Below are 27,798 nucleotides of genomic sequence, written 5' to 3' on the forward strand. Positions count from 1 at the left end.
CCCTTTCTCTAACACTGTAATACTTTAAATCAATGTGTTTAGAATTATTTGATCTTTTACTGTTCTTGCTAAAGAAAACAGCTGCTTCATTATCACAATAAATCACAAGTGTGCCTGCCACAATGTGACTTAACACTTTGGTCTGCATCAAGAAATTCCTGATCCAAAGTCCTTCACACACAGTTTCATATACTGCAATAAATTCAGCTTGCATGGTGGAGGTTGAAACTAGTGTTTGCTTCATGGTTTTCCAAGCAACTGCACCTCCTGCTAGCATGTACACATATCCACAAGTTGACTTCTTGGAGTCTGGATAGTTCCCTGCGAAATCAGAATCTGAAAATCCAACGAGTTTCAGATCCTCCACTTGCCTATAAACTAGCATGTGATTCTTTGTTTTCTGCAGGTACCTCAACACTTTCTTCCCAGCTACCCAATGTTCATGGCCTGGATTAGACTGGAATCTCGATAAAATCCCTACTGCAAAAGACAAGTCTGGCCTAGTGCAGACTTGTGCATACATGAGACTTCCTACAAGTCTAGCATAAGGCTTTGACTCCATATTTTCTTTCTCAACATCACTTTTGGAACTTTGCTTCTTGGTTAGTTTATCACCCTTGGACATGGGGACTTCTCCAGCTGCACACTTCTCCATACCAAATCTCTTCAAAACTTTGGTGATATAATTCTGTTGAGACAAACCAAGTAGTCTCTGTGCTCTATCTCTTTTAATCTCAATGCCTAGTACATAGGATGCTTCTCCTAAGTCTTTCATGTCAAAATTCTTTGACAGAAAGCTCTTGGTGTCTTTAAGCAGTTTAAAATTACTGCTAGCCAAAAGTATATCATCGACATAGAGTACTAGGAAAATAAAATTGTTCCCAATTGTCTTCAAGTAAACACACTCATCAACAAGATTCTCTGTAAATCCAAAAGTAGAAATCACAGAATCAAATTTCTTGTACCACTGTCTAGAAGCTTGTTTTAGGCCATAAATTGATTTTCTTAACCTGCATACTAAGTTTTCACTTCCAGCTTGCACAAAACCTTCTGGCTGCCTCATATAAATCACTTCATCTAGTTCACCATTCAAGAAGGCTGTTTTAACATCCATTTGGTGCAGCTCCATATCAAAATGAGCTACTAAAGCCATGATTATCCTAAACGAGTCTTTTGTAGAAACTGGAGAAAAAGTCTCAGTAAAATCAATGCCCTCCTTCTGTGTAAAACCCTTGGCAACTAATCTTGCTTTATGTCTCTCTACATTGCCATTTGCATCTCTTTTGGTTTTGAAAACCCATTTACAACCTATAGGTTTCTGATTAGGGTCAGGTTCAACTAATTCCCAAACTGCATTTTGGCTCATGGAATCAATTTCTGCTTCCATTGCTAGCTGCCATTGGTGAGATTCATTACTTTCAATAGCCTGGTTAAATGTAGTTGGATCATTGTCCTCTGCACAGTCCATTTCAATTTCTGCTTCTTGCAGATAAACAATGTAGTCACTATCTTCCCCCCATAAGTTGGTTTTCTTGCTCTCTGTGATCTTCTAGGCTGAGGGTTGACAGGGACTTGATCAGTTACAGGGTCAGTTACTTGACCAGTGACAGTTACTTGGTTAGTTACTTGACCAGTGACATGGTCAGTTACTTGTCCAGCGACAGTTACTTGGTCAGTGACTTGACCAGTGACAGGTACTTGACCAGTTACATGGTCAGTTACATGACCAGGTACAGTTACTTGGTCAGTGACATGGTCAGTGACATGACCAGTTACATGACCGGTTACTTGATCAGGGACAGTTACGTGGTCAGTTACTCGACCAGTGACTCGATCAGTTACATCTTGTTCTAAAGGCAATACAACACTTATATTCTCATCCGACACAATTTCCTCAAAATCTGAGGTTAAATCCTCAAGGTTTGTATTGTGAACTTTTTCACTTAGAAACTTTACTTGATGTGTTTCAAAAATTCTAGGTGAATGATGAGCAGAATATAATTTATAGCCTTTAGATTTATCTGGATAACCTATAAAATAGCAACTAACTGTCTTAGGATCAAGTTTATTCAAGCTTGGATTATAAATCCTAGCTTCTGCATGACATCCCCAAACATGGCAGTGATGAAGACTAGGTTTTCTGCCACACCAAAGCTCAAAAGCAGTCTTTTCTATAGCTTTGCTAGGTGTTCTGTTGCAAATATAATTTGCAGTTTTTAAAGCCTCACCCCACAAAAATTTTGGCAAACCAGTTGTACACATCATGCATCTAACCATGTTCAAAAGGGTCCTATTCTTTCTCTCTGCAACACCATTCTGTTGTGGGTTATAGGGTGTTGTATATTGAGCTTTAATTCCATTGTCTTGCAAAAACAAGGCAAATGGACCCTTTTGTTGGCCGGATTCAGTGTACTTTCCATAGAACTCACCCCCTCTATCTGATCTTACTGTTTTGATTTTCTTTTCTAGTTGATTTTCTACCTCAGACTTAAAGATTTGAAAAGCTTTCAATGCTTGTGCCTTTTCTGAAAGTAGATAAACATAACTGTATCTAGAAAAATCATCAATGAATGTGATAAAATACACATTCCCACAGATAGTTTGATGCCTAAATGGTCCACATATATCAGTGTGTATGAGTTCTAATAAATTTTGGCTTCTATATGCAGTCTTCTTTCTAGTATTAGTTATTTTTCCCTTAAAGCATTCAACACAATCTGTTAGATCAGAAAAATCAAGTTCATTTAGGATGTTGTTTTTCACCAAAATTTTCAGTCTCTCTTTTGAAACATGGCCGAGTCTTCTATGCCATAAAAATGCAGACTTTTCATTTAGTTTGGTTCTTTTAACACCTGTTAAAGTGCTAGTACTGTTGGTGTTATTTTCAACAAGTAAAATTTCTTGTTGAGCCATTGAACAATTTAACTGTAAATAATCATTCATAATAACACCAGAACCAATTTGAACAGAATTTTTAGAAATAAGAATTCCATTACTATCCATAACAAGTCTACAACCAGATTTTACTAAAAGAGAAACTGAAACCAAATTCCTTCTCATGGAAGGTACATAAAAAACATTGTCCAGAACTAATAATTTTCCTAATCCTAAATCGAGCTTTAAGGTTCCAATAGCCTTGACTGCCACTCTCATGCCGTTGCCTACACACAGGTTCACTTCATCACTTTTTGGGATTCTCCTCCTTATGAATCCCTGCAAAGAATTAGTAATATGAATAGGTGAGCCTGAATCTATCCACCAAGACTGTGGTTCAACATTTATAAGATTAATTTCTAAGGAAAAAACTGTATTAGAAAAAATCTTACCCTTTTTGGCTAACCAATTCTTATAGCCAGTGCAGTCCTTTTTCATGTGTCCTACTCTTTTGCAAAAGTAGCACTTGAACCTGAATGGCCTGTTTTCCTTGGCCACTGCAGCTGTTGAACTCTTAGTTATGGCTTTGGTAGGCTTGAGCTTGTTCTGGGGCTTTTTCCTTTTAGGCTTCTCAATGAGGTTAATGGTTGTAGCAGGTTCCTTTTCTTCCTTGATCCTAGATTCCTCATCCACACAGATGGATATAAGTTCATCTAGAGTCCAGTTTCCCTTTTGAGAGTTGTAACTGGTCCTAAGATGACTAAAACTGTTAGGCAAGGAATGTAGTGCATAATGTAGGCTTTTTCCTTTTAGGCTTCTCAATGAGGTTAATGGTTGTAGCAGGTTCCTTTTCTTCCTTGATCCTAGATTCCTCATCCACACAGATGGATATAAGTTCATCTAGAGTCCAGTTTCCCTTTTGAGAGTTGTAACTAGTCCTAAGATGACTAAAACTGTTAGGCAAGGAATGTAGTGCATAATGCACTACTTGCTCATCCCTAACCCCCATTAAGAGTTCCCTGAGTCTGCCATTTATATTGATCATCTTCATAATATGCTCTCTAACTCCCCCTGAACCCATGTACTTCAAATCATGAAACTCCTTAGTCAGCCTAGCTGCTTCTGCTTTTTCACTTTCTTTAAACTTAGCACCTATGAGTTCCAGAAAATCTGATGCTAGCTCAGGCTCTTGTATACTTCCCCTGACAGTCTTAGACATAGATGTTCTGATGAGGTTCTTAGCCATTCTATTGGATCTATGCCACTTCTTGTAAAGGTCAGTATCTTTCTTGGTGCTCTTTTCATTTAACTCTTCAGGCTTATTCTCAGTAAAGCAGTAGTCTATGTTCTCATGCATTCCCATATAATTTTCCACAGAGTCTAGCCAAGCTCTATAGTTGGTTCCAGTTAACATCAAGACACTGTTCAAGTTCATGTAAGAGTTACCTAAGGAGCAAAACAAAAATTCGAGTGAGTTCTCAGTTTGCAAAGAAAATATGTTTAAGTTTTCTGTGTTTTATTTAGCTTTAAGTAACCAAAACAAGAACATACAGAAAACCTAAACAACCATACTTGCATTCATGTCAGTCCATAACAAAAACAATATTAAGCATCACTTTTGAGCAGAAACTTAATATCCTGGAGTTCTTTATCAATATGCCATGTTCAATGAAAACAAGTTATCCAAAGAAATTTATCCACATCTTTAGACAGAAGAAAAATTTCTAAGTATCCGTATTTATTTTCATCAAGCATGCATACTGCTGTTTTGTATTCTAAAACCATACTTAACCACTTCTTTGGAAGATAAAACTGAAGCATAGTTTTAAAACACAAAATACAATTTCAGTTTTGTTACTCGATCAGGTACAGTTACTTGGTCAGTTGCTTGGTCAGTTACTTGACCAGTTACACGTACCTGATCAATGTTTTCTGCCAACATCAATGAAGGATGCTTTGTGCATCATAATCACTTATGCCAACAGAAAACCACAAAACATATGAGCTCTTTTACTTTACATTCTATCCAGATTCATCCTTGTAAGAAAATTAAGCTCTTGTATCTGTCAAGTTTAACGTGTAAACAAAATCTGGGAGATTTCTGTTCTTCATACAATTTTACACAATCACAGATACAATACCATATCATCAATCAATTCAACATGCATATTCAAGCATAACCAAAATTGATTCGATTCCAAGAAACCACAGAACAATCAAGAAATTGTAAATTTCATCCGGTCACCATCTACTCTAACCTAACGCACGCCGGGAATGCAACTAGGGTTCTTGGGCACAATCAAAAATTCAATTATCATGCTATGAATCAAAATCAATCTCACAGAAAAACCTGTTTTTGCTTTTTCCCCAATTTGCTGCTAAAAAAATCATAGCGGAAGCGTGAATTTTATAATTAACCAGATGCAGCAGTCGACTTAAGTAACTTACCTTGATCAGGTACCTGACCAATTATTTGGTCAGTTACCTGGTCAGTTACTTACTTGGTCAGGTACCTGATCAGTTACATGACCAGTGACTCGGTCAGTAACCTGATCAGTTACTTGACCCGCAAAGCAAAAAACCCTTAAAAATTTTATGTTCGTTTTGCAAAACCCTAAAACGATTTTTCATATTTGTGAGCCTATGCTCTGATACCAATTGTAAAACCATAGTTACATGCTCACAACATATGCACAACAATCATAAAAAGATCAAGGCTTACCTTCTGCAATTACTGTCATGGATTCCATCTTATGCAGCTGCTAAACACGATCACTGAATATGGTCTTCTGTTACTTACCAACTTGCTTCTCAATGGACAGAACAATATGCAATAGTCGTGGTAGTAATCAGGGACCAATTCATCTGTATATATATGAGACTTAAACCTCAAGAAGCTTCCCATTAAAGCATTCCTTGTCGGTTTAGGTTTCACTATTAGATTCCTAATGTATCACAACTTATAGCCTTTCTTGTCGACTAAGCAATGGATTACTATCCTTAATGAATTGATACACTACTTCATTAAGTCACTAGTATTGATTCACTGTTTGTATCCATGTTAAACTAGGATTGATATTAAGCTAATCATCAATTACTTTATGATGATATGTGTTATGTCCATATTTGATCTTACACTTAAGGGTCGGTCTAAAAACATGTGTATAATAATTACGGAATAGTAAAGCTGGCGGTACATGGACCTAGACTTATAGATCCAACTACTAAATATCAGAATCTGCATGCATACAATATAAATATAAATGTGATCTTAATGGGGAGAAAAAGAAGTATCAGCAACGTAAACAACTTGGGTGTTTTTGGTTCTAAATAGTAAATACCACAAGATACGATTACCACAGAAGTTGGGAATATCACATGCCACATTTATGAACTTGTTTGGTCAATATCAGCAACTTGGGTTGATGGCTCGTACCTAATTAATCAAATTTGCCGACTATAGCAGCAGTGTCAAAATTAATATATAGGAATTGTCGATGAATCCTATCCTCACCCCAGTCTTTTGGTTCTGTAATTATTTTTCTTGTAACTTTAAGGGGATTGAGGTTTTATTGCTCCCTGCCTTTGATGATTTCTATGTATAATTTTTTTTTATGAAACAGAAAATGACAAGGTAACAACAACCAAAAAGGTGAAATTAATCAAATGCTTGCTACGTACATTAATATGATTTGGTTTCTTGGGGTGAAAATGACTTGCAACTACCAAAGTAATGAAGGCGGCATCACTCACATGACGGATCTAAAACCATGCCCATGAATCAATCCATATGGTAGTCAAATAAGTTCCATCAGCAAGAACATCAGGAACGTACCTTACATAAATTAGTGCAGAAGTACTTTAATGGGTTTGATTAGTTGTTAGAAAATAATTAGGAAATTGCTATATTGTGAATCAGTATATCTATAAGAAATCACTGTAATTCAAAACAAATACGATATAAGAAAACTGAAGTATGAAATCTTAGAAAAACCTTTGACAGATCGAGGCTAGAATTTGATTCTATAGCCTTAAGACAAATCGCCCCTCACTGGTGCTTGAAGGTTTGTAATGGCGAATGCCTCCCAGGATACAACGATCTTTCTTCTTGCGGAGAAAGCACTTTAATCAGCAAGAAACGGCGAACCAATGTAGTGTTTGAACCTTCTCTGTTTTTAACTCTAATATGAAATGCAGAAATTATTTGAATACTGGATGAATTTTCTGATGCAAAAGTTGGATTCAAAGTGGTGGGATTGGTTCTGTATATATAGGAGTCTGATGCATCTATTTGAAAGGTCATACCTTTCTACACTACAACTTCCACGTTGTGTTTAGTTTGAAAGGTTATAACCTTTGGCTAAGATGATCAGTTACTTCTTTCATATATATCAAAATTGGTAATTTGAATTTTCATTCAAATGAATTTAATCTAATTTAAATTAATTAAATTTCCAACAATCCCCCACATGAATGAAAATTGTCTAAAAGTAAAATAAAGTTATGCAGACACTTGAGAGAGTTCATATGGAAAAATATTGCATGGGATAGGTAGCTTTTGGCCTTGAACCTTCCTTAGTGAAGTATTATCGGGTTTACTCGCTGATCAGTGAACGTGATGTCTTGAACTGCTCGGCTTTTTTGTGTAAACCAAGTCAACAATACTCACACAATATCTTTCCGGACACTTTTTGGTTCTACGGTTGTGTTCATTTCGGCCATGAACAAATCCCGATATTCGTGAGTGCTTTAGAGAATTCAGCCTCCATAATTCTCATAGAAACGGCCACATTTCTCACTCATATAGGTGACTTCCTATAAAGAGTAGCCTGTCATACCCTACTCGAAAATTTCGAGCTATAGGAATCATTAAAAGATAAACTTATCCTTCACTCTTTTACAGGCAGCACTGTTTTCATCCTAGGAATGGGTAGGAGATAATCTCCCAGTGCTACTTTCGGTTATACACAATTCGGTTGTCCCTTTGAACCTAGATCTTGGGATCTCCAGTCAGCTAGGTTGGGTTGCCATTATGTCAACCTTTTCGTAATAGGCTTTAAACCCATTCCTCTTGATGATTTGTAAACTTTCTCTCTAATCAACCCTTAAACTATTTGGATCCATTTGGTTGACGCATTTCCATGTTGAAGAAATTCACTTGAGAACAGTTTCCGTTATGTACATAGATAATTAAGTTACATGCCCCCACATTTGACTTATATTTTGGGCTATCTACTTAATCACCATGTCGTTGTTCCGGAGAATTTTTAGAACTCCTGTACTCTCCAGATCATATTGATTATTCCATATATTTCCAATTTAGATTTCCATCAGGTTTTGGCCATAAACCGTGACGCTAATCATATTGGACCCTTTAATAATCAATACTTTTTTTTACTAATCCTTATTAGTCCTCTCTTTTTATGCATGAGGTACATGTGCGAACATAGGTGAAATCTTCCCTGTACCTTCATTATTTTGAACGGGTAGAATGTCTGATTGTATATATGTATATATGTTCATATATATGTAAGTTAGTATCCAGTGCGTCAAGTAGCTAAAGTGTATATAAAATACATACTTTATTATAGCATCTGATACAATACATAGCTAGGGACATCAATTCTTTATCTGTGGTCTGATGCCCATTTACAAACAACACAAACATACATAACTATATATAATAACATTCAATCCTACTTAACAGAGACATGATACTCCTTACTTAGATACTCTTTCCTTGGACTTCTTGGGAGCATATCTTGAAAAGGCCATTACTGAGATAACCTTTTCCTACATATATCCCGTTCTTGGTAAGTATGACTTTATCAACTTCAAAGATCACACGAAATCCATTTTTGATCAACATCGAACCAGAGATTAAATTCTTTCGAATATCAGGCACATGAAGTACATTGTTTAAAGTAATTTCTTTCCCAGATATCAACTTTAAAACAATATTACCAGTGCCTTGAACCATTGATGTGGAAGCATTGCCCATGAATAATTGCTCTCCTTGATTTACTTCAGCATAGGTAGAGAACATCTTCTTATCAAAACATATATGGCAAGTAGCCCCTGTGTCTATCCACCATTCTTCGGCGCTTGTTATCATATTGACTTCAGTCACCATGGCTGAAAGATTCATATCAGCAAAATCAACAGACAATTTATCTTCCTCAGTCATGTTTGCTTCAGTGGCTTTCTTGTAGCCTTTGTTTTTCTTGCTATGACATTCCATAGCACGATGGCCTGTCTTATTACAATTGAAACACTTGCCTTTGAACTTCTTTGAGTTTCCTGGCTTATAATTTTTCCCAGAGAACTTTCTCTTCTTATTTTTGTTTTGTAGTTCATCTTCCATGACAAGTACCTTGGCCATCATAGAACTAGCATCACTTCTCTTGTCAGATATGCGATTGCCTTCCTCAACCCGTAGCCTCACAATTAGACCCTCAAGATCCATCTCCTTGCGCTTATGCTTGAGGTAATTCTTGAAATCCTTCCAAGATGGAGGAAGTTTCTCAATAATACATCCCACTTGCAAAGTTTCATTAATTGACAGATTTTCTGCAGCCATCTCATGTAGGATCAATTGAAACTCCTCAACTTGACTGAGTACAGTTTTAGTATCTACCATCTTGTAGTCAAGAAAACAACCGATTATATATTTCTTTGCTCCAGCATCTTCGGTCTTGTATTTCTTTTCTAAAGACTCCCACAAGCTTTTAGCATTCTTTATTGGACTGTACACTTTGTAAAGTACAATGTCCAATCCATTAAGAATGTAATTCTTGCATAGAAAATCTGCATGATGCCATGCATCTACAGCAGCAGCCTCTTCCACAGTGCTTCCTGATGCAGGAGCACTTTCTTTCAGAAATTTGGCCAAGTTCAGAGTAGTGAGGTAGAACAACATCTTTTGCTGCCAGCATTTGAAGTTTGTCCCACTAAATTTCTCGGGTTTCTCCCCATGAGTGGAGGAAGGAGGAATCAACACAGGTGCTGCAATAGCCATTCCTTTTCCCTTATCATTTCCAGTAACGTCAGCATCGTCACCAGCCATTTTCCTTTGACAGAAAAGAAGCCACACTATTTAGTATGGTGCATATGGCACGTGAACAAACAACATACAGTATAATACTCGAGAAACAAAAATCAGATATTAGTTTCTTATAAATAATGTAGCAATCCTCAAAATGAAATTGTCTTAAGATTGTTAGAAAATAATTAGGAAATTGCTATATTGTGAATCAGTATATCTATAAGAAATCACTGTAATTCAAAACAAATACGATATAAGAAAACTGAAGTATGAAATCTTAGAAAAACCTTTGACAGATCGAGGCTAGAATTTGATTCTATAGCCTTAAGACAAATCGCCCCTCACTGGTGCTTGAAGGTTTGTAATGGCGAATGCCTCCCAGGATACAACGATCTTTCTTCTTGCGGAGAAAGCACTTTAATCAGCAAGAAACGGCGAACCAATGTAGTGTTTGAACCTTCTCTGTTTTTAACTCTAATATGAAATGCAGAAATTATTTGAATACTGGATGAATTTTCTGATGCAAAAGTTGGATTCAAAGTGGTGGGATTGGTTCTGTATATATAGGAGTCTGATGCATCTATTTGAAAGGTCATACCTTTCTACACTACAACTTCCACGTTGTGTTTAGTTTGAAAGGTTATAACCTTTGGCTAAGATGATCAGTTACTTCTTTCATATATATCAAAATTGGTAATTTGAATTTTCATTCAAATGAATTTAATCTAATTTAAATTAATTAAATTTCCAACATTAGTTTCTATAGGATATATTCCATGTCACTTCAGTTCAAAGGACTTCACCAAATACATTGTTATCTGCTTGTCTATATGAGTATGACAGGCCTAAGATTGCCTCTATTTAATATTAATTTTTTCTTTTTTTTGGAGAATGAATGTAGAATCAGTTGGTGTATGTTACAATAAAAACTTGTCTGTTGGGTGTTATACTACTAGATTATGATGTACAATGGGCAGGGCCTGGCCAAGCCCACAACTCTACATTTACGATTGGAGAGCTTGAGCAACTTGGTGTTTACTAACTCTTGGGGCAGGCTGGGTCTAAAAGCAAAGATGATGGCCCAAAGCAGCCTGACCTAGCCAATATCTGTCGAGCTAGGCTTCGAGTATAGACTTTTAGGCTCGATTCTTGTTTACTTGTTCAGGAGCTAGATCAACTTAAATTTGCAGAAAAATTAAAGTTGACTGAGTTTTGAAGTTTTTTCTTTTCCTAGTTCTCTATATATACTAAACTTTAAACGGAAACAAAAAATTGTGTTTTTCTAGTAGGTTATGGGACTCCTTTAAAAAAAAAAAAAAAAAAGGTTATGGGACTCGAGCTTCTGGCTAAATATTTACTAGAGTTTTAGGCCAAGGGAGTCCAAAATATCTCGGTCAATGTATTTGACAAATTATTCTCTAGAGATGTGGCTATCATTATTTGAAGGCATTGCTCAACTGAGATTTGAAAAATAAACTCAAATTTACGCTCTAGCAAATCTATACCTATAATATAATTTTTTGTAGCATTAGTCTCATGTTAAGTAACAATTAGTTAAAATTGCTGTCATCGAGTAACTGAAATACAAAATAACTGAGTCGTATTTAATTTGAAATGATGCAGCTTAACAATTATTCCAAAATTTCAATTCTTGTAACTAATCACACATTTGAAGTTAACATCTTGTTAATTATTACCATAAAAAGAAACAATTTAATTATAACCAAACACACAACAAATCCAATGGATGCCCTCTAAAATAGATAAAATATTGTTATTACCTTCCAAACAACCGCAACCCAAGTTTAGACACCCGTTATTTCAGTCAAAGAGAAAGCCTCATAAATTTGTAGCCTCCCAATAATTTGATCTTCAACTTACAACCCCCTATATATCCTCCAAACTTTCCTCTTGTTTTCCTTGGTCCTCAACTCCTCATCAATGATGTTCAAGTTACAAGGTTTAGTTGCCTTCGCAATCACATTGTTCGTCTCCGCCTCTTTCACTCATGGCGGCCACCCCAGCGTCGAAGATGAAAAGATCGGCTCTCCCCTCCTGACTCAAGAGCTACACACCAACAACACCATCCTGGTCGATATCAACGGCGGTGGCCAATTCAAGTCCATCCAGGCCGCCATCGATTCTGTTCCTGCAGGCAACAATAAGTGGGTTATCATCCATGTTAGGAGAGGGGTGTACAGAGAAAAAGTGCACGTACCCCAAGACAAACCCCATATTTTCTTGAGAGGCAATGGGAGGGGAAAGACACACATTGTTTGGTCCCAAAGCTCTCATGACAACATTGAATCTGCAACTTTCAAAGTAGAATCTCCATACTTCATTGCCTTTGGAATCAGCTTCAAGGTTCATCATTTTCCTTAACCCTTTCTCTTCACATATTATCATATACTCGACAACATAATCTGTTTGGATCTCCTTTTCTTTTATTACTTAACATCCCATTTCCGATTCAAAAGAATTATTTGGCATAAAAGAATGATGTTTCTTGTACATAAGTTCACCCTCCAATTTCGATGGGGAAACTGCTCGACGCACGATACTTGTTCACCACATGATATTTCTTGTACATGCAGCATGTCGGTTAGAAATTAAAAGAGATACAGAGGGGATCCATGCCAGATTGAAGTGGCTATGAAAGTTTGTAATTAACATCAGGGTTGATGAAATAAAACAACGAAAAAGGAATGGAGCAATTACAGGATTAGGGTTAGGGTTAGGGATAGCGTTGGGCTTGGTCTAATTTTGGTCTTGTGAATATGCAGAATGAGGCTCCAACTGGTGTGGCATACACGTCGCAAAATCAGTCGGTGGCAGCATTTGTGGGTGCAGACAGGGTTGCATTTTACCACTGTGCTTTCTACAGTACCCATAACACCCTTTTCGATTACAAGGGCAGGCATTACTATGATAACTGCTACATCCAAGGCTCAATCGACTTCATCTTCGGACGTGCTAGGTCTACCTTCCATGTAAGTACTTGATCGATCACATTCTTAATGAATATGTCTCTACGAATGCAAATTGTTAGAACTGATTAACTAAAAGGGCTATAAATAAATAATTTGTGCAGAGCTGTGAGATTTTTGTGATTTCAGACAAGAGGGTTTCCATCAAAGGGTCTGTAACAGCTAATCACCGAGAGAATGCGAACGAGTTCAGTGGGTTTGTATTTATCAAAGGCAAGGTGTATGGTGTAGGTGATCATGTCTACTTGGGTAGAGCCAAGGGCCCCTTTTCCAGAGTCGTTTTTGCAGAAACCTACCTCTCTAAGACCATTGTGCCCCAGGGTTGGACCAATTGGAGTTATGCCGGAGGAACAGAGTAAGAACTAATTGCTCCCTACCCTAAACCCTAATCACAACAATATTTGATCACATCCAAATGCATGCATGCTGCATGCATATTCAAATTCAAGATCATCATGCTTATTCATTTCTGTTTCGTCTAAACAGGAACCTGTTCCACGCGGAGTACAATTGCAAAGGGCCAGGAGCCGACTTTGCACAGCGCGCTCCATGGGCGAAGCAACTGACGGAGAAAGAGGCCGCACCATTCCTGTCGATCGACTTCATCGACGGACGGGAATGGCTCCCAGTGTGGATATGAATTCGCTAACTAGCTAGGAGGAGCAACACATTGATGAAGATACATGGACCCCAAGTTTCCGTTTCATCAAACAATTTGTTTTCGAACAAATAAACGATCAATCGCGAAAGAAAATGATGTATTTAGATATATGATTCTATGTAATCAGCGGAGCAATCTGACCATATTATAGAGTAAAAATATCACTAGCTACTCCCATGTGTTTTGTTGATTCAGATTGTTCTAAATCAAGTTTGTCTTTTATTAATTCTGTACATGCATTTCCCCTAGCTAGCCTTTTTATATGTAAAGTAGCTTAGTGCCTTCGTGAATCAGGGTCTGATTGAACCTAGAATAAGAATGTGAACATGCATGGAAATAGTCATGAAATGGATATAAAAGACGAGGTTTAAAAAGTTTAGCAATGGTGTAAGCAAATTAAGAACAAAAGTTTCGCACGAAGCGTTAGCTATTAAAATGATAAAGCACGTTTACAGCTCTTAATTGATTTATTCTCTAGTATAGATAGGTGATACAATCTCCATGCACGAGCATGTATCGTCTTGCACGACTTTGCATGCTCTAGCTAGCTGACTAGATTGGTGATTTAAAACCCACCACCAATTCCCCCACCACCACCAGCTCCACCGCCTCCTCCGAATCCTCCACCAGCACCTCCACCAGCACCGCCACCGGCTCCTCCTCCAAAACCGCCCCCAGCGCCTCCGCCAGCACCTCCACCGACACCGCCTCCGCCACCCGCTCCTCCCCCAACACCACCTCCAGAGCCTCCACCAACACCTCCGCCACCACCGCTTCCTCCACCAACTCCTCCCCCAGCACCACCACCTTTACCACCGCCAAAGCCTCCACCAGCACCGCTTCCTCCACCAACTCCTCCTCCAGAGCCTCCACCAACTCCTCCCCCAGCACCACCACCTTTACCACCCCCAAAGCCTCCACCAGCCCCGCTTCCTCCACCAACTCCTCCTCCGGAGCCTCCACCAACACCTCCACCTTTACCACTTCCTCCACCAACTCCTCCCCCAGCACCACCCCCAAAGCCTCCACCAGCACCGCTTCCTCCACCAACACCTCCTCCAGAGCCTCCACCAACACCTCCACCTTTACCACTTCCTCCACCAACTCCTCCCCCAGCACCACCACCTTTACCACCCCCAAAGCCTCCACCAACACCTCCGCCCCCACCGCTTCCTCCGCCAACACCTCCACCGCTTCCTCCTCCAACACCACCACCTTTACCACCCCCAAAGCCTCCACCTGCACCACCACCCGCTCCTCCTCCACCACCAACTCCACCTCCTACTCCAACGCCGCCACCTTTACCACCGCCAAAGCCTCCACCTGCACCACCTCCTGCGCCACCTCCAACACCACCTTCCGAAAACGTTTCTTTCTCAAGCTTCCTACACTCGGCTATGGCTACCACCACTACAAGCATCACAGCAAAAACTCCAACAAACTTAGAAAACTTCCCCATCTTTCCTCAATTTGAAAATGCAAAAGAGAAGAGCCTGTATCGCTGACAGTGTCTGTTTTGCTAGCTCTGGATGATCTGAAAGTTAGAACGAGTCTCGAATATTTATAGTACTATGCTAGCTCCATGCTGGCTAGTGCACTACTGTATACAGGACAGAGCTAGTGAAGACCAATACTACTTCCTCAAGTAACATAAATGCAGGCAGTTGAGAGATACAAGAATGGGGGCATCTGTGACACTTCTATTAATGAAATGCTGAGAATTTCAAACTTATATCTCATTTTGAAAAAGAAAGATCATAATTAGCCGGTGCATTTAATTATAATTTTGTACTCCCTGAACTATGACAGTATAGAGTATAGACCCAGTTCTACTGCTCAACCACTAAGCAATAAACACGATCCTTTTTTTTTTTTTTTTTCATCGCCAAAAAAAAAAAAAAAAACACGATCCTTTTTCATTTGGAAAACCTGAAAGAACGTACTGTATAAAATCAGAGCAAATGTACAGGCAGAGCCGTCCCTTGACCAAGGCAACCAAGGCAGTGGCCTTGGCAGTAGAGGGCTCGATCAATTCAGCTGTACTATTAAAGTCACTAACCACTTAATGCCTTGAAGTTAGTCCATGTGATTTTGTTAGCAACTAGAAAAGAAATCCATGTGATTGGCTAAATCAAATCAGATTATCAGCTGAACCACCGACAAAGACTTTGTTATGGGACAAAACTTTTTCGTGTATAACATCCTCTAAAGTCTAACAAGATGATTTTGCAGAGGATATATAGATTATATGTAGTTCAGGTATTAACTTGAATATTTGGATTAAATGTTAGAAGAAATTTAAGCTTAGTCTGTTCAAGAGTCCGCTTATGCATGAGGTAACATATACAATTTATGGGAGGTTTTTGAAGACGCATTAGGTGCATCCTTTGTAGTTCAGGTAACATATACAGTGTCTGTTTTGCTAGCTTAGTCTGTTAAAATATGGGACGTTTTGTTGACATATATATATTTCAGAGGCAGAAGTGTGCCCAATTTTTGTTTTTTCCATGGGCAGCTTTTGCCGACACAAATTTGTCAATGAAAATGTGTTCATGTGTGTGAGTGTGTGTGTGTGTGTGTGTATTTTTGTGTGAGGATTTTGCCAATGAAATTTGGTCCGTGTCTCTTTTTATTTTTATTTTCATACGAAGCTTTCAATGAATTAGTCAGCAAAGGTGTTGTCCCTTCTAAATTTATTTTTTTAAGGGAGACAATTTTATGTCTTTTTTGTTAACATATGACATATATATAATTACTAATAAAAAAATTATAAAAAAAAAAAATACGACAAACAGAACAAATTTGCCGACAAAAATTATTGCTGTAGTAAAGTAGGTACCTAGAAAAAAGTCTTCAATAAGGTAAATAAGGTCCTTGTTAGAGTAAAATAATTTCTCATTTGAGTAATTAAGTCCTAAAAGTTGTAATTGTGGTAAGTTGTCATTTGAGTAATTAAGTCCTAAAAGTTGTAATTGTGATAGATTCTCATTTGAGTCCTAAAAGTGATAATTATATGTATGTCATATGTTAACATATTGTAAAATCTTCCTTATGTTTTATGGGAAACTTTAATATCATGATGATCAGTAGATTAATTTTTTTTTTTTTTGGTGTGTTTTATTGGAGGTTTCTACCGACGAAATAATCATAGGCAAAAGTGTGTCCCTTTTTGGTACTTAAATTGACCATGCATATATTGCCGCCCTGTTCTTAATTTTAGAAACTAAAAAATTGAGGGGAGTGAAATTCACACTTCTTATTTTACAATCCACACTCCATGTTTTCTTTTTTGGTGACTTAAATTTTGTCTTTTAAATAACTTTCTACCAAAAAATGAAAGGAGAAGTGTGGATTGTAAAATTGGGAGTGTGAATTTCACTGTCTAAAATTGATGAGGACTTACAATCCTATGTAAAAAGTGTTGAAAGACGTTTGGAAATTGATCTTCATGCCAATAAAAAAAAAATGAAGGCAACAACAACAACAACTTCTTATGATGTTTTCCTATACTAATTTTCAAATGATTACCATTACTTTCACAAAACAGGGTGTTTTAATCAGCTTATAGCATATCTTTGTGGCTTTGTGCTATATATTCATAGACATTTTTCATTATTACAAGGAAGCCCGAAAATAGAGAAAAAGAGACCTAAATTACAATTAATCTTGACTTAAATAAGCATATAAATCAACTTCCAGCAGAGGAACAACATAAGGGGGAGAGCTAAAGAATCTGCAACCATGCTCTATGACCATGGTCAATGCTTGCAAACAAATTAGCAACAAAATTACATCCACTGTACACATGGTTAAAAGAACTTCTTCTTCTTCTTTTTTTCCAAAGATTTAAAGGATATATTGTTAAGCATTTCTACACAAGTATAAATTAAAAACCCCAAATTTACCCCATTTTGGTATATAAGATATAATTTCTTAGATTTCAGTGCACTGAAAAACCTATTGTGTTATGTGATTGCCATTACATTTTATAAAAAAATCAATTGAAGCAACAATGGAATGGAATTGAAAGTTGAGTTGTTACACTTTCAACGATCTTCAAGATTCGTAACATTGGTGGCAAAAGAGGTAGTGTGATGGTTTTGTCCATCCCATCTCAATTTTTGAAACATTTTTATTATAGGCCGAACAAGGACGCCAATGCAAATATCAAGACTCAAGTATATATGTTCTTTCCTCTTCTCCTCCATGCCTATCAATTTGGCAAGAATTTAGAATGTCAGTAGACTTCAGCTATAATATCTTTTCAGACGACATGTAATATACCATTCAAAAGTTTATGAAGGGATGAAACATTCTAAGGCGAGCTTTTTTTTTTTTTTTTTTTGAAGGAAAGTTTATGAAAAAGTTGATCTTCAAGACATGAATGCCTAAATTTTGGCCTTCTAGTGCCTCTCTATATATGTTAAGAAGTTCAAAGCTGTTGGTGTCATTTTTGACCATGTAATATACTATAGCGTGAAGAAGAATCCTAACACGTGCCATTATTCTTACTCCTTTTTTTCTTCTTCTATTTTTTAAGCTATGCTCAGTTTTGAGAAACTAAAAGACCAATTTACGATCCTTCAAGGCATAAGGGCATTAATTCATGCTTGGTGGCAACGAACTTGTTCTTTCGTGACAAGGTGATATATATCTTAGGGTAGAACTAAACGCCTAAGCAAAGAGTTATGAATGACTCTCACACCAAGCCCACGAATGTCATAAAAAAAGAACCATTGATAACTGGGCTTTTGTCTTGTAACAAAACCACTTCGAACGTTTTAGTTTATATAGCCCACTGTGAAAGTCTCTCCTGAAAGGGGCAAAATCTAGGGTTCTATCAATTTCACAGAAAAAAAGGGGGGGTTTTCTCTGGCCAGAAGCAGAAGCAGAAGCAGAATCAAAATCTGAAAATGGAGGGCGCAGGAGAAGAAGGAATTGATAGGATCGAGGACTCGAAGGACTTGCAGCAACAGAGCAAAGCCTTCGATAAGCTCACTGACCGCGTCGAAGATCGCCAGCTCGACTCCACCCGAGTCCAGGAGGCCATGGCTTCCATCGCTGCCACCTCAGAAGCCGATTTGGAAGCTATGAGAAAGAGGTCACAATTTCAATTCACTATTTTCTTTCTTCTTTTTTTTTGATGAATTTCATTCTTATATATATATATTCTCAATTTTAATTTTACTGAGTAGTAGTATGATCGAAGACGATAAATTAGGTATCATAATCTTGTTAATATGATCGGAGTTGTATAAAGATGTTACAAATATTGGGCTATGCTTGGTTTCAGGGAGAAAGAATTGGCTACTGTGAAGATCAATCCACGCGACGTTGAGATAATTGCAAATGAACTAGAGCTGGACAAGTTGGTTGCTGAGAGGACCTTGAGGGAGCACAAAGGTGATGCTGTTGCTGCCATTAGGCACTTGCTTCACTAGAAATACTGCCTATTGGCGGCTTTAGGGAAAATATGAATGTGTTGCAAGGATATTTGAGTTTTTTCAAGTTTTGATTGCGAATGTCATCGGATATTCAGAGGTCGGTCGCAAAATATGTTGTTGTTGTACTGATGATGATATATGCAATTCTTGGTTGTTTGGCTTCAAGGTACTGTTTTGTGTGAATTGGAGTTTTCAAGTTTGATTGCTGAATGCTGTTTGGATATATCGAACGTGAAATACGTTGCTGCACTGATGATATATGCAATGCTTGGTCTTCACATGTTTGGCTTTGAGTATTCTTTTGGATCTGTCAATTAACAGATTCATTTCAGCTTTTTAATAGCGAATGATGATCATTCCTAACAGCTCCCTTTAGCCACAAGATTTCAGCACGGAAAGTTTGTTCCTGCCCCTCCCTATCTTATTGCCTACTTAGCTCGGCCAGACCCCGATGTTAGGTTTGAGTCTGGATCCTTGGTTAAGAGTTTTTGGTGCTGACGGTGTACTCATGCTTATAATAATTATGTCACTTCAACCTTAAACTCAAGTAGCATATTTATTGAATTCTAAATCCCTGTTTTAGACATAAGCATAGCAGTAGCATTAAAAAGGAAAATCCAACAGTTCCATTCACTTTCAGTTTTGCCTCAAATAGTATGTCACATCAATATCCGATATCCACTACATGTTCATCCAATGGATTAGATCATTTGACCCACTACCATGAGAGTAATGGTCTGTAAAGATAACCCACTCACCTTCACCAAAGTGAAGTGCCAGCTCCCAAAGCATGTCATACGAAGACCAACTTAAAGCACTTGAATTTTCAGCTATTAGATCCAAAGAGAACAAATAGACCAAAGTGGACATCCTAAAATGACTAGAAATAGAACAAAGGGTAAATAAGCAAAATATTGATCACTATATTTACTCAAATGAATACTAACTGTGAAGTATTTTCCCCTTTGTACAACAATTTTGTCTACGTGGTGCTGAAACTTTCCCATCATATAAAACAATAACAAAATGGGGTGACATGAGATCCAAACAGACATGACTCCCTGTACTTTGAAGATAAAATTTGGGCTAAATACATATTACTACCCTGTAGTTTGGGTCCAAAATCAATTCAGTCCCTGAACTTCTAATTTCATCAAAAACACCCCTGCACTTTCAATTTTGATCTAATAGGTCCAATTTGTTAGTTTTCCGACAATTGAGTTATTTAACTTGTTAACGTAGCTCATATATGGCCTATGTTTTATGATGTGGTGTCGAGGTGGCTTGCATAGTCAATTTAGGAGTGAGTCCTACTATTAAAAATAAATAGTTTTTTCAACAAATAATCCAACTATAACTTGAACCCATAACATAATATTAACGAATTGGACCTATTAGATCAAAATTGAAAGTGCAGGGGTGTTTTTGATGAAATTAGAAGTTCAGGGACTGAATTAATTTTGGACCTAAACCATAGGGTAGTAACCAGTATTTAGCCCATAAAATTTTATGTCAGTGAATAAACAAGCATCACACAACCAACCCATCACCATCTAAAGTTAGGTAGCTCACAACTATCCATCTCACTTTGAATTTTGTGGTTCCAATACCACAAGGCCTTCTGTGGCTATCCTTGGCTGCCAATACCACTTGCCATTAACAAATGCAAGTAGCTCAATTTGTGGCCTGCTTCATCTTCATCCCCAATGTGGTAAACGAAGCAATGAAATCCTATACACAAAGAGTAAGCTTGGTGGTCTACAGTTCTTTTTGGGTGCTATCACTTGCGGCGGACCGCGCTGCTTGGAATTGAAGAGCGTATTGTCTCTGCAGATCTCGAAGCTTTTCCAGCAGCTCTTGAAATGTTGGCCGGCTAGCGGGATCACTGGTTATGATGAAATTGAAGTTAGCACATTAGCAGTTTTACCAAAGTTGAATAGATGCAATCATATGACCCAACAAATGCCAAACCACATTGGTCATCGGCTATCAAATGATAGAAAATCATTCTAGGTTCTATCCACAATGACATCTGAAATTCGTATGAGATATATGATATACACAAACCTAAATAGTACAACTATTGCACTTGGCGAAATAGAATGATGATGGTAATGCAAACCACTTTTAGGCTAATGCTGGCTAGAAAACAGGGTAGTGCAACTAATAACATCAAGATATGCACCCATATGCATATGTAATGCAGAGAGACGGGTATGAACTTTGCAATTATACTAGGAATGTATATAAGCAACATGACCTCTAGAAAGTGATCTCATATAAACTGATCCAAGTTGAGAGGTTGGGTCCATCAAAGGAGAATCAATTAAGAAGTACGGAAAGAATTCTACCTTTGCCAGCAGCTCTCAATTAAAGAAATCCATTGCGGGTCAATATCTTTTGGGATCTCTAGTCTTTGGTTCATGAACCCTACAGCTCCAATCACCTGCAAGTATCCTAAACGAACTGTTGTTCATATGTGCCCATGTCATAGCCCTCTAGTTATCACTAAAAAAAGAAATGAAAAGACCCAAAGATTACACTAAAAAGGCTCGGTTCATTTCTTGAGACAAAAATATAAACGATGTTGAAACCAAAGATATATTAAATCAAAGATTCAACAACTGCATTGTTCAAAAATCAAATATCCCGAGAAAGTAATAAGTATTACAAATTTTTCATCTATCACAGAAACGTTCAGACCAAAGAGAAAAACATATATCACAGAAATGCTGTCAAATACTTTTTTTAATTTTTTTCAATAGTGCCGTGATATATTTTCAAAAGAAAACAATACCTGCATTGAGTTTAGATTATCCCAAGGGATCTTTTCAGTAACAAGCTCCCACAATATCACTCCGTAGCTATATACATCCGACCTATACATAGCACTTAGAATATGTAAATGTAGTTTGGAGAAACCAGAAGGGATAAAGACACTAAATCCTAATGAACAATTGAAACATACTTCTCATCTGAGGGTTCATTGCGTAGGACTTCTGGTGCCATCCATTGAGGCTGCAAAACAGAAAAATGACAGACTTCAAAATTTTGGTGTCATATATTACATCTGCCTTTCCGGAAAAATAAAATAAAATAAATTGTAACCAATAAATTTCTTTAATAAGGAGGAAGTAATGAATGCCAGTTAAAATACCGTTCCCCTCCCAGTCTTGGTTGTGAGAAATGTTTCATGCTTTAGACGTGAAAGACCAAAATCACCAACCTGGTCAGATAAATTAAGTGTCAAGCTTTAACTTCATATAAATGCCACAGAATCTGAAGAAAACAAAAAAAAAAAACAAAATGGACAACAAAACATCAAACGGTGGGAAACAAAAACATAACCAATGGCAAACCTTGACAGTCCAGTTCTTATCAACTAGGAGATTTGAAGACTTCAGATCTCGATGGATGATTGGAGGGTTGAAATGATGAAGATAATTCATGCCTCGTGCCTGAGGAAGGAAAAGAAACAATTGATAAGTGCACAATAACAAAATGATGATGATCCAGGCATGGACCAATGTAGTGGATATTTATCCAACCCCCAGATGCACACAATTTTTAAGCCCACATGGCAGAGTGGATAAAATTCTGAGACCTATGTTTATGGGAGGGAGGGAGGGAGAGAGAGAGATTTTGAAACAAACAATGTAAAACAAACATCATAATCATCTTTGTTCTTTTTTCTTCTTTTTGTTTCTCAGGGGACTGGGGAGGGGGGGAGGGAGGGAGGGAGGGAGAGAGAGAGAGATTTTGAAACAAACAATGTAAAACAAACATCATAATCATCTTTGTTCTTTTTTCTTCTTTTTGTTTCTCAGGGGACTGGGGAGTTTAATAACTCACTATATCCAGAGCCATATGAATACGTCGTCTCCAGTCTAGTTTTGCTGTGCTTCTTTGTAGTAACCGAAACAAACTTCCGCTGCATTAAGAGAAATTTTGTAAGCCCAAGAAAGTAAGTAATATATTAATTATTGTTATTGGTCAAAACTAGAAACATAGATTACAAACACTGGCATATAAAGAGCTTTTGGAAAGAAAAGTTGAAAACAGACCGTGGGAGGAACTCTGTTACGATGCAAAGACGCTCGGGAGAAGTCACAGCTCCCATGAAAAGCAGAACATTTGGATGTCGAAGCCTTTTCATAAGAGATACCTTCATAAAGAACACCACAATGTGACATCAGCGTTTACAAAACTAATAATAAAACCAATACAAAGAATCTTATAGGAAAGTTTTATAACAGTATGATATGGTGTAGTCAAGATTTCCACAACCACAAGTTCCTTGTGAGATATAAGATGTGCATTACTTAATCCCACACTCATGAAGAGAAATCTTCATCGGGTATATTTCAAAACTTTCCAGTCAAATTCTGATCTACTTCACAAGTATATATTTCAACATTGAGCAGCTAAGAAGCACACCTCTTGTCTGAAGGAAAGTATCACATCTTCTGAATATTCTTGCCTGGAGAATACCTTGACGGCAACATCCTGTAATAGCAAAGATAATTAGAGCAGAACACAGATCCCACAATGCACCATTACTATGACACATGTTCATATATTGAGAAAGAGTTCACTTTGTACTGCAAACACACATACAATAGACTTTGAAAATATACTTGACATTTTCATCCAATTTCACACTATATCCATAAGTTGTTGACATAAAAACTCTATGTTTAGCAAGACAGATTATTTATTTTTGGTTGAAGCAAGACAGTTTAGGAGCAGTGTTTCTGCTAAGCAGGACTGGTTGCAAACCAAACTACATTTTGTCTTCAACAAGGTAATTGAAAATGATTCGCTTCAACTTATAAATTTTGGTCAAGTCAGAAATTATATTTTTGTGCACCCACATAAATTTGAAGTTAGCTATAGAAAGAGCAAAAGAACATACTGATCCGTACCACAGACCATGGTATACAGTTCCACATGAACCTGCAGACGGGAGACAAACAGAAAAAATATATCAGAAACCTAGCAAAAGTAAAGAATAAACTAAAAGACAACGAGACTATATTTGGTCAAGATGACCAATTCTGCAGCTACTGCAAAATGACTATTAGGTGACCTGTAGATGAATGACCATTAGATGGACATTTCTGGATATAAAAAATGTCCCAATAACCAGTGTAAATGATGATCCGTGAAAACTATGGTTGATTTAGGAAAGATCAAATACATTTTGGAGGATTCATTTTAACACCTTTGGTCAATTGGGTTGGTGTCTAGAAATGAAAAATATCAATACTTCAGAAGAATACTATGATCACCCGCATGCACTGGTCACTTGAGAGTTGATTACCTTGCCCAATCTGTTCTCCAATTATCAAGTCTTCCCACAAGATTTCGTAATCCAAGCAATCAGTGTCCACGTCTACCTTATTCACAGTACTGCTGGTGCTTCCACAGCTGCTGGCACTGCTTGTGCTGTTAACATTAAATGAGGAGGTCCAGGATCCTGAAGCCTCATTAGTTGCATGTCGATTACTTTCAGTTGCGTAATTGTCAGGTTTTGAACCACAATTATTCTTCTGAGGAACTGGATCATTCTCTTGATCATTTTGCAACCAAGGCCAAAGAAAACGAGGGGTCTTAACCTCTGACCCTTCTCGCTCATTTCCTTTCCATGGCCAAGTTATCCCTTTCTTACCGATCCATGCTTCTGCCTTTGAGGATATTAACTTGTGCATTGGCGGTTTTCCTTCACTCTCATCGCCAGAATCTCTGGAAGGTTTTCCTGGAGACTTTTCATCCATCTGGGAAAACACACCAAAAGGAGATGGGGCTATATCTCCTCTAGGTGTGCTAGCCCCACTTGAATTTGCATCCTCCCGATGGTCATAGTCCAAACCATGATCAGAATGATGACCATCTACACTCCCACCTTCCTGATCCATATAGTTTTCTCCTGCCCGAATTTTCGACTTGACTTTGTTGCTCATCTTGGATGCCTGTTTCATGACTATAACAATCAATACTCAAGGTACACCATGCAATAATAAATTTCAGGAACATGGAAAACTATCAGACTAACCAAATTTGTAATTTTTGATGCAATTGCAGTTTGCAGAGGCTGCTGAGGATCAAGACCAAGTTTAGTTGTAACAGTAGCTTTAGTACGACTGAAGCTTGAATCTGGTTCAGGGTGGGTCAGCCCTGAAAAAGGGACCCTCATTTCTTGAAATGCCCTCGTATCACTTGACACACAAATAACCCCAATAAAAGTGCCATCATCATCATAGAATGGAGTATTCGTTATAGTAGCTGAAAATCTCTCCCCCTTTTTGTTCTTGACAGGGAAGTGCCCTGTCCAGCTCTCCCCCTTGGTGACTCTTTGGATTATATTATGTCCTACAACATGGTCCTGGGGATCTGTTAAGAACTCAATGGGATCCCGTCCCAGGGCCTCTGCCGCTGAATAACCATACATAGCTTCAGCTGTTTTGTTCCTGCAAATTTCAATTATCCCACATTCACCAATACGAAACCTTCTAACATAAAACCAAAACTTCAAACACACAAGTTTCATGCATAAACAAGTCAAATGTTGAGCCGTATTGTTCAGGAAAACTCATAGTTCCACTACCAACCCGATTTGACAACCACAACCTATAGACATAGTCAAACTCAATTCAAAACCACCACCATTGCACATTTGCAAAGACAACAATCCAAAAAGTTACCGAAAGAAAAGAAAAAAAAAAAAAAATGGAAATCTGCAAAACCAAGACTTGGATTGAAACAACTCACCAGTAAATTATACGACCATGGGGATCAAAAATATGCACAGACTGCCCAATGGACTGCAATATATTCAGATACTGCCTATCAGTAAAGTTCACCGCCGACGGCCCGCTACCACCTCCACCTCTAAAATCATCGCCGGCGTGGCCGCTGCCGCCAGTCGGAGGATCATGGCTGCGGCTCTCCCTCTGCAGCGGCGAAGAATGCCGAAACGAAGTGGACCCTCTCTTCCAACCCACCGCGTCGGCTCCGGCGCCGGCACCGCCCCCGGCGACTCTCCTCTTGGGCAAAGACGAGAATCTGGACCGCTGCGGCGAGACCGAGTGGGCCCTCGGGTGCTGCTCGGACTTAGCATCGGAGGAGTTGTTCCGGAGCTTGGACATCTCCTCCTTCAGGTGCTCCTGACCCTCCTCCAGTACCTGGATCTTCTTCAGCAGCTCCTCCGGCGGCGGCGGAGTTTCCATTATCAAGTTTCGAACTTTTGAACCAATAAACACAAACACAAACTCACTCTCTCAGTGTTGGGTCGAAAATGGAAATATGAGCAGCACAGCAAAAACAAGAACAAGAGGATTCATGGGTCTCTTTTTTCTCCTCTCTTTTTAACTCCCACTCTGATCCAACCAATTAAAAGTAAAGAAAATGATGGGTACCCAGATGATGAGAGTTAAAACCAAAAGTATGGGGTGTGGGGGTTTGAAATTGATATGACAGGGAGTCAGAGATTGATGAATATAATCCTCTCCAAGACTCTAACTTTGTTTGCTGCTCTCTGATAATTAGAGCAGTCAATTACTTTGCTTTTTTCTTTTTCTTCTTCTTCTTCTTCTTCTTCTTCTTCTTGCTTTAGACAGAGAGAGAGAGAGGTTTTTGCTTCTCTTTCTCTCTTCTTGTTTTTTGGGCGGTTGGTTTGCTGTTTCCTCTCCTCTATATTGCTAGTTTTATCATCATCGTCATCATCATCATCTGAATCCAACCATTGAGACCAGAAGTTATTTATAGGCTGCACTCTCCAAATGATTGGGTCACGCGCTCAACAGTGGGGCGTGGGGAATGATGGTTCTGGATTCTCACTTACTTGACCAATCAGAGAAGAGCGTGCTCTCCACGCTGAATGTTGGGTTGAGCCTCTCAAGCAGCCTTTTTTTCAGCCCGGTAAAAGGCCCCCCACTAATTTTTCTATTTCCACTCCTCTTTTCAACTCTACCACTCCCTATTCTTCTTCTTCTTTTTTGGAGTTTCATGCAAAAAATTGATAAATTCCAAGTGGGTAATGTCCAATTTTGTGCAAGACTTTTTTTTTTCATTTAAATGAAGAATGAAGTGATATTAGCCTTCAAATTAAAAAAAAGAAAATGATATCAGTCTCTCGCTAGTGGTTATCGTAAGACTTTCTTTCTCTAATTTTGATCAAACTCATGTTTAAAAATTATTTATTTGGGTTAACTTGAAATTTATATTATTTAATATATGGTTTCACTTTCCACATACAAGTCATCCATCAATTTTAAAGTTGCAAGCAAAAAATGGGACAATCATATTTTTGTCCATGAGTTTCTTCCTCTAAATTTGCATCAAATCATGTATAAATATACTGAATCAAGTTTTACTTGAGGGTTGGATTACTTAATTTGCAATTGGACTAACTTATAGTTCACATATACTCCGGGATTTTATCATTTTGCCCTTGGCTCTCTTAAGGCATTAAATGTTATGACAAAACTATATTTTGCTTCATAGTTCATACATATCACAAGAAAAGTGTGCATCCTTTTTGTGGTCCAAAAACTGTCTAATCAGATTGGTTTTTGACTGAATAGGAAACTAAATCTAGAAAGAAATATTCCATAATTGGACAAGAATTTTTTTGTTGAAGCAGTCTCGTCCTTTTTTTTAATTTTTTTTTTTTTTTTTAATCAAGTCTCGTCCTTGTTCTTGAACCTATGGAATAAATTGAGGATGAAGAGAAGACATATAAGCACTAATTGAGTGTTGACTTTTGCTTTTCTTAGAGTTTGCATT

The 27,798-nt window shown here is 37.9% G+C and overlaps 6 protein-coding genes across 7 annotated transcripts; 2 read left to right on the top strand and 4 right to left on the bottom strand.

The window, feature by feature from the left end:
- Positions 1-2,434: 2,434 nt before the first annotated feature.
- On the bottom strand, positions 2,435-4,349 carry LOC133707887 (uncharacterized). The gene is made up of 2 exons (XM_062133349.1): positions 3,327-4,349; positions 2,435-3,213 (listed from the first exon to the last, which is right to left on the bottom strand). The coding sequence occupies exon 1, from the start codon at positions 4,307-4,309 to the stop codon at positions 3,644-3,646; it is 666 nt and encodes a 221-aa protein (XP_061989333.1). The 5' UTR covers positions 4,310-4,349; the 3' UTR covers positions 2,435-3,213; positions 3,327-3,643.
- Positions 4,350-8,599: 4,250 nt separating this feature from the next.
- On the bottom strand, positions 8,600-9,940 carry LOC133711251 (uncharacterized). The gene has a single exon (XM_062137403.1). The coding sequence runs from the start codon at positions 9,938-9,940 to the stop codon at positions 8,600-8,602; it is 1,341 nt and encodes a 446-aa protein (XP_061993387.1).
- Positions 9,941-11,813: 1,873 nt separating this feature from the next.
- LOC133712282 (probable pectinesterase 67) lies at positions 11,814-13,800 on the top strand. The gene is made up of 4 exons (XM_062138388.1): positions 11,814-12,283; positions 12,703-12,909; positions 13,011-13,261; positions 13,393-13,800. The coding sequence occupies exons 1-4, from the start codon at positions 11,861-11,863 to the stop codon at positions 13,544-13,546; spliced, it is 1,035 nt and encodes a 344-aa protein (XP_061994372.1). The 5' UTR covers positions 11,814-11,860; the 3' UTR covers positions 13,547-13,800.
- Positions 13,801-13,963: 163 nt separating this feature from the next.
- Positions 13,964-15,230, bottom strand: LOC133712283 (glycine-rich cell wall structural protein-like). Its single transcript, XM_062138389.1, has one exon. It carries the CDS (start codon positions 15,024-15,026, stop codon positions 14,133-14,135), a length of 894 nt encoding a protein of 297 aa, XP_061994373.1. The 5' UTR covers positions 15,027-15,230; the 3' UTR covers positions 13,964-14,132.
- Positions 15,231-18,371: 3,141 nt separating this feature from the next.
- LOC133707855 (uncharacterized) lies at positions 18,372-19,176 on the top strand. Its single transcript, XM_062133327.1, has 2 exons — positions 18,372-18,668; positions 18,861-19,176. The coding sequence occupies exons 1-2, from the start codon at positions 18,481-18,483 to the stop codon at positions 19,006-19,008; spliced, it is 336 nt and encodes a 111-aa protein (XP_061989311.1). The 5' UTR covers positions 18,372-18,480; the 3' UTR covers positions 19,009-19,176.
- A 738-nt stretch (positions 19,177-19,914) lies between these two features.
- On the bottom strand, positions 19,915-26,747 carry LOC133707854 (uncharacterized). 2 transcript variants are annotated; one of them, XM_062133326.1, is made up of 13 exons: positions 25,783-26,746; positions 25,067-25,481; positions 24,335-24,983; positions 23,927-23,967; positions 23,449-23,517; positions 23,076-23,176; positions 22,864-22,942; positions 22,371-22,469; positions 22,169-22,237; positions 21,980-22,029; positions 21,809-21,890; positions 21,363-21,457; positions 19,915-20,896 (listed from the first exon to the last, which is right to left on the bottom strand). In XM_062133326.1, the coding sequence occupies exons 1-13, from the start codon at positions 26,238-26,240 to the stop codon at positions 20,770-20,772; spliced, it is 2,334 nt and encodes a 777-aa protein (XP_061989310.1). In that variant the 5' UTR covers positions 26,241-26,746; the 3' UTR covers positions 19,915-20,769. The 2 variants fall into 2 exon arrangements, 1 of the variants encoding a protein (XP_061989310.1); XR_009845336.1 differs by having other exon boundaries at positions 20,878-20,896; positions 21,363-21,468; positions 25,783-26,747.
- Positions 26,748-27,798: the final 1,051 nt, after the last annotated feature.

Source organism: Rosa rugosa, chromosome 5 (genome assembly GCF_958449725.1).
Source record: "Rosa rugosa chromosome 5, drRosRugo1.1, whole genome shotgun sequence".
NCBI lineage: Eukaryota > Viridiplantae > Streptophyta > Magnoliopsida > Rosales > Rosaceae > Rosa > Rosa rugosa.